The sequence below is a fragment of the Protobothrops mucrosquamatus genome, unplaced genomic scaffold (genome assembly GCF_001527695.2).
Source record: "Protobothrops mucrosquamatus isolate PMUCROS unplaced genomic scaffold, P.Mucros_1.0 scaffold566, whole genome shotgun sequence".
Classification (NCBI taxonomy): Eukaryota; Metazoa; Chordata; class Lepidosauria; order Squamata; family Viperidae; genus Protobothrops; species Protobothrops mucrosquamatus.
In genome coordinates, this window is record NW_015386869.1 from 370,669 (window position 1) to 377,778 (window position 7,110).

Below are 7,110 nucleotides of genomic sequence, written 5' to 3' on the forward strand. Positions count from 1 at the left end.
GTGGCGGCGGCTTCTAGCTTCGCTACGGCGAAGACGTCCTGGATCGCGGAGAAGCCCGGGGCTCCGGAGGAGTTCTCACCTACATCGTCCACAAGGGACGACTCGGGAACTCAACTCCTACCTCGGGCAGCTCACCTATCCCCCTATGCCCAGGGGAAAGGTATCAAGCCGTTTGACAGCTGATGCAGGCTGTCAAAACAGTTTTTACGCGGAAACAGGCGGGAGCAGCAAACAGCTGCGTCCAGCGAAGTCGCCTGCCACCGGAAGTCCAGTATTGGTTTTTAACATGTATTTTGAGCTCTGGCTCCTACTGCTTTCAATCTACAAAACAAGGATAAATGTTCTTTTAATTGCACAGACTTGTTTATACTGGAGTATCATGACTTGCCTCCCAGGATTCATGGTAACTGTCAGCAACACATATATGAATCCTTGATTAGCGATTACAATTGAGCCCAAAATTTCTGTTGTTAAATGAGACATTTGTTAAGTAAGTTTTGCCTCATTTTACAACATTTCTTGCCACAGTTGTTAAGTGAACCACTGCAGTTAAGTTAGTAATATGGTTGTTAAGTGAATCTGGCTTTGCCATTGACTTTGTTTGTCAGATTTGTCAGAAGTTTGCAAAAGGTGATCATATGACCCCAGGCCACTGCAACCATCATAAGTACAAGTCAGTTGCCAAGTATCTGAATTTTGATCATGTGACCAAGGGGATGCTATAACAGTCATGGGTGTGAAAAACGATCATAACTCACTTTTTTCAGTGCTGTTGTAACTTCAAATGGTGACTAAACGAACTGTTGTAAATCAAGGACTACCTATACTACTAAAATGTTTATACTAACCAGCTATAGGGAAATGTATTTGTATTAAAAGAAAAAATACAAAATTTGATTTCCCTCATTTTATTTTGAAAGTTGTTGTGTACAGTTGATGACCTGAAAGAAATGAGAATACCTCTTGGGCCTCGGAAGAAGATAGCAAACTTTGTAAAAGACAAAGCAGCCAAACAGGTGGGAATCATAGTTTTGCTTTGGGAAGCAATCTCACTGAATCTGTATTTGTTTCTGCTTGAATATTAACATTTCATCACAGAAATGTGATGAAATAGAAAATAAGCAGGGTGATAACATATTTTACTGACCCTATGTGTGGAAGAAACACCCTTTTGTCAAAGTATTATGAACAATATTTAACATTCAGCTCCCAGTACAATTTTTGTATTTATAACCCTGAGAGCCAGTTTGGGGTAGCGGTTAAGTGGGAAGCTACAGGGGCTTAAAGCTTTAAAGGTAAAGAGAGAATGACAGTAGGAAAAAAAAGAGAAGCCTGCCATTTACCTTCATCTTTGTAATTGACTTATTTTTACTTTTGGATTATAAACAATCCATTGAAGCAAAGCAAAATGAGGCAAGGAGAGGTTCATTAGATCAACTGATAGAAAAAGGAATTAGCCAGAAATATTATAGAAAACGTTTGAATAAATGGGGGAAAAAATGAACATTCTATGGGGCATCTTAGGAGAGAAATTAAACAAATTAATGACAAAGTAGAAATTTTAGCAAGTCAAACAGAAATAATAAACAGATGAAAAAGAACTTAGACAATTTGGCTTTCCTGGAATTGAAAGAAAAATAAAAAAAGAATTCTACCTGATATTTTGAGCAGTTCCAGAGGATCCTGAAGAAAANGAGGCCGCGGGGGGGTGCGGCGGGCCGCAGCGGGGCGTTCGGGAGGCCACGGCGGCGGCGGCAGCGCGGAAGGGAGGCAGCATTCGCTCCATAAGACGCACAGACATTTTCCCCCATCTTTTGGGGGTGAAAAAGTGCGTCTTATAGAGCGAAAAATACGGTAAAAACTAAAATTGAAACACAAGATAACTGCTGCAGCTATATTGCTATCACAGCAGTGAGCTGAATGAGTACGATTTATTGGTCACGATAAACCTACTTTACTTAGGATTTCTCTGTGATGACATTTGGGGAATAATAGATACTCTAGGTTTATAGTATTGGTTTTTAACATGTATTTTGAGCTCTGGCTCCTACTGCTTTCAATCTACAAAACAAGGATAAATGTTCTTTTAATTGCACAGACTTGTTTATACTGGAGTATCATGACTTGCCTCCCAGGATTCATGGTAACGGTCAGCAACACATATATGAATCCTTGACTAGCGATTACAATTGAGCCCAAAATTTCTGTTGTTAAATGAGACATTTGTTAAGTAAGTTTTGCCTCATTTTACAACATTTCTTGCCACAGTTGTTAAGTGAACCACTGCAGTTGTTAAGTTAGTAATATGGTTGTTAAGTGAATCTGGCTTTGCCATTGACTTTGTTTGTCAGATTTGTCAGAAGTTTGCAAAAGGTGATCATATGACCCCAGGCCACTGCAACCATCATAAGTACAAGTCAGTTGCCAAGTATCTGAATTTTGATCATGTGACCAAGGGGATGCTATAACAGTCATAGGTGTGAAAAACGGTCATAACTCACTTTTTTCAGTGCTGTTGTAACTTCAAATGGTGACTAAACGAACTGTTGTAAATCAAGGACTACCTATACTACTACAATGTTTATACTAACCAGCTATAGGGAAATGTATTTGTATTAAAAGAAAAAAATACAAAATTTGATTTCCCTCATTTTATTTTGAAAGTTGTTGTGTACAGTTGATGACCTGAAAGAAATGAGAATACCTCTTGGGCCTCGGAAGAAGATAGCAAACTTTGTAAAAGACAAAGCAGCCAAACAGGTGGGAATCATAGTTTTGCTTTGGGAAGCAATCTCACTGAATCTGTCTTTGTTTCTGCTTGAATATTAACATTTCATCACAGAAATGTGATGAAATAGAAAATAAGCAGGGTGATAACATATTTTACTGACCCTATGTGTGGAAGAAACACCCTTTTGTCAAAGTATTATGAACAATATTTAACATTCAGCTCCCAGTACAATTTTTGTATTTGTAACCCTGAGAGCCAGTTTGGGGTAGCGGTTAAGTGGGAAGCTGCAGGGGCTTAAAGCTTTAAAGGTAAAGAGAGAATGACAGTAGGAAAAACAAGAGAAGCCTGCCATTTACCTTCATCTTTGTAATTGCCTTATTTTTATTTTTGGATTATAAACAATCCATTGAAGCAAAGCAAAATGAGGCAAGGAGAGGTTCATTAGATCAACTGATAGAAAAAGGAATTAGCCAGAAATATTATAGAAAACGTTTGAATAAATGGGAAAAAAAATGAACATTCTATGGGGCATCTTAGGAGAGAAATTAAACAAATTAATGACAAAGTAGAAATTTTAGCAAGTCAAACAGAAATAATAAACAGATGAAAAAGAACTTAGACAATTTGGCTTTCCTGGAATTGAAAGAAAAATAAAAAAAGAATTCTACCTGATATTTTGAGCAGTTCCAGAGGATCCTGAAGAAAAGGTAGTTCAACTTCTAACAATGGAATGGGATGAAGCTGACCTGGAGAAGAAAATGATCAATACACAATTTGCAAAACTAAAAAAATAAACCAAGGGGTATTTATTCTTGTGCAACTTGTCAGAAAGAAAAAGAATTTCAAGTTTTGCAGCAGAATTTTACTCTCAGACTGAAAATCAATAATGCAGATATGAGCTCAATACAGAAAAGCAAAAGAATTCAGAAAAGTTTAAAGGGAAATTAGAAGAAATGTAAATAGAAATGACAAAAGGCCTTTTGGACTCTAAACTTCTTGAATGTATTTGAGAATTGGGAAAAATAATTATCTAGATAATACTTGCTTGAAACTTGAATCATCAGCAGTCATCACCAGGAGAATGGCAGAGGTGGAGATATGATTTTTTTATTAACAATCCAAGGATCTAGCAGCAGAGATTTTCACTAGCTAGTCTCAATGTCAAACCTTCTATCCAAATGCAGATGTGGAGCTAGATAATTATTTCCAATGAAGAAGAAAGGGTCTAAAATGATTCTTATATGTTGTAGATCCAGGTGCTGGTATAGATTAATTGGGCCACTGCTGTCCTCTTCCCAAGGGAGACATGTTTATTATCATTGCTCTGCCATGCTCTGTATTCCTGGGCATCTAACCACAATCTGGAACCTCATTAAACGCACGGATAGCATGAGACTTGCTTCTCGCATTTGGCAATAAGTATTGCCAAAACAATGAACTGATACAGACATTGCTGCTTTCACTAAAGTGGCTATTCTTCTGTAAGACCAAGAGAACAAAGAGGGTTTGACTGCCATAAATCTTATATTGGTGCCTTATTTGAAAGTAAAAAAAACTTGCTGGAATTCTTATGTTGTAACTTTCAAGTAAGCATTACTAATCAGTGTTTTGAGAGTCTTCAGACAGCACACAGGTGCTCTGAGAGTTTTGTCCTTTGGATTAGCTGGTTCCTGTCCAGTCTGCTAGGAGGAAATATTCTTGGACCTATCAAAAGATTATATGTGATTTAAAAAAAAATGTACAGTAGGTTGCCTGTTTACTCTGAATACGCATTAGAATGTTCTTTCTATGCTAATATGAAGAATGTTAAGTTCCCATGTGATACGATGTCGATATTAAGATCCAGTTTGTTGACTGGATTTAAATTGTTTTGTAATCTTAAAAGATTTGTCTGATAATTTTGTTTTTATTATTTAGTTGAAGTGGGGTGTGTATGTGTGTGTATATACAAATACAAATGCACATATTTATGCAATAGTAAACTCTTTCATTCTTCAGTTTTTAAAAAATCTTGATTTCAATAGGAACAAAAGAAGGCATTGCTAGAGAAAAAGGCTGCAATGGAAGAACAAGTTGCTCAGACAGTTAAGTTTTCTTCGGCTACTGCATCTTCGGAACCTGCCATTTCTCAGGAGGCATTCAAACGAAAACGCCCATTTGGAGCATCCGTTTCATCCGCACACATAGACTATGAATTTTTTGAAATGGGAACAGGCCAGGTACGATATATGTATATATAACGTAAATGAATACATGTTGTTTCCAACTGGTATAATTGTCTCCTTTTGGACCACAGTTTTTCCTGCATAGCCTATGCGGTTACAGATAAGGGATTGTGTATTAGAGCAGGGCTTTTCAACCTTTTCACCCATTGTACCACATTTAGGATATGGCAACATCCAAGTACCACCAGTCGCCTAGCAAAAAAAAAAAAAAAAAAGGAAAAAAGTGATAAAGTACAGGTAGTCCTCGACTTACAACAGTTCGCTTAGTGACTGTTTGAAGTTACAATGGCACTGAAAAAAGTGCCCCCCAAGCCACAGTCGAGCAAGACACCTGCCTGCCCACCCGGCGGTGCTCTTCCTCCTGTCTGAGGTTTTCATTGTTGTGAGCATTTCTGTTGAGGATTGGCAGCGGGGTGGGGTGGGGGGGTGTTTGGTTTTTATTCCCCCTGTCTGCTGGGTGGTTGCAGCAGCTTTTGGTCACTTCACATGACCCTGGGACACTGGGACCGTCATAAATATGAATCAATTGCCAAGTATCTGAATGTAAATCACAAGACCCTGGAGATGCTGCAATATTCCAGCTGATCGGTGCTTCTTCTGGGCTCAGCAGAAGTACCAGGATCAGCGCCAAGCTCCAGCTGGAGCCTGGCGCTGATCCTGGCGCTTTCGCTGAGCCCTGACAGTCCTGCAGCTCCAGCCATCTCTCGCTCAGGCTTGGGCGGTGCTGCCATCGGTTCAGCTCATTCCCCTCCCCCGCTACTTTTTCTAGGATGGTCGCGTACCACCTGCCAGGTGCCAATGTACCACAGGTGGTACCCGTACCACTGGTTGAAAAGCCCTGTATTAGAGGATAAAGTGAAACATAAAATATTCCTCAGAGGCTAGGGTACAGATGATATAAGGTGCACATGCTTTGTTATGAACCTACTCACAGAGCATCAATTTCACATAAAACTGTTTCAACGAGAAGCATTTTGCATTTTGCTGTTTCCAAAATCAACTTTCTTATGTCCAGTCTGGGGATACATGTAAAAGGCTGAAAGTGAAGTGGCTGACATACAAACAGATTATTAATTTCTTTTCTTTTTTAAAAAAATACTTTTTGTCTTGCAGGTGTCTGTGGTATACAACACACTTGATTTTGAACCAAATATTTTCTTCGCTTTGGGTTCTCCAATTGGTGTATTTCTCACTGTTAGAGGAGTGGAAAAAATAGATGAAAGCTACAGGCTGCCAACCTGCAAGGGATTTTTTAACATATATCATCCGGTTAGTGAGAAGAACAGATTTTCAATTACATTTGATGAAAGTAATATTGTATCTTGCCTGTTTATATTCTAAGTGTAACTTTTTGAAAACTAAGAAAATTAATTTGCATGGCATTAACTTCTGACATATTTTTTATCATAATTTATATTTTTAAAAGAAAATATGACAGCAAAGATTGCATTGTTTATTTAGGGCTAGAGAGTACATTGAATATTTGAAATCCTGAGTTGTCAGGATTTTACACAGGTAGTCCTTGACTTATTTGTTTAATTACCATTCAAAGTTACAGGCACTGAAAAAAATGACTTATGATTGGTCCTTACAACCACAACCTTTATAGCATCCCCATAATCACTTGATTAAAAACTTGTCCGGTTGGGAAACTGATATGTATTTACAATGGTTGCAGTGCCCTAGGGTCGTGTGACTGCCATTTGTGACCTTCCCAGCCATTTGCTAGCAAGCATAAGTCAATGGGGGAAACTGAATTTACTTAATGGCCACCTGTTTCATTTAACAGCGGCACTGATGTGTTTAACAACCATTGCAAAAAAGATTGTAGAATTGGATGTGACTCACTTAACCACCTTGCTTAACAACAGAAAATAATATCCCAATTGTGGTTGTAAGTCGAGGACTACATGTATTTCTACACTGGGTTATCTACATTTTGATTTATTATTTTATTTATTTATTAATTCAATTTATATCCCGCCCTTCTCCTTACCGGACTCAGGGCGGCTGACAGCCTTATAAAACCAATGTTACAATAAATACCTAATTTAAAACCGAATTAAAAAGAAATATTTGTTATGGCCTATATAATTAAAATTTCTCTTAAAAACCCCACTAAAATTCCCTAGGCCAATCCCGCTTGTTGGAAGA

General features: G+C 38.1%; 1 protein-coding gene across 1 annotated transcript in view; it reads left to right on the forward strand.

Annotated features, from left to right (window-relative positions):
* Positions 1-7,110, forward strand: part of SEC23IP (SEC23 interacting protein) — a 37,919-nt gene that overhangs the window by 15,363 nt on the left and 15,446 nt on the right. The window contains exons 12-14 of the mRNA XM_015817231.1: positions 921-1,016; positions 4,756-4,950; positions 6,070-6,225. Coding sequence (XP_015672717.1) covers positions 921-1,016; positions 4,756-4,950; positions 6,070-6,225 — 447 coding nt within the window. The remainder of the gene's footprint in view (positions 1-920; positions 1,017-4,755; positions 4,951-6,069; positions 6,226-7,110) is intronic.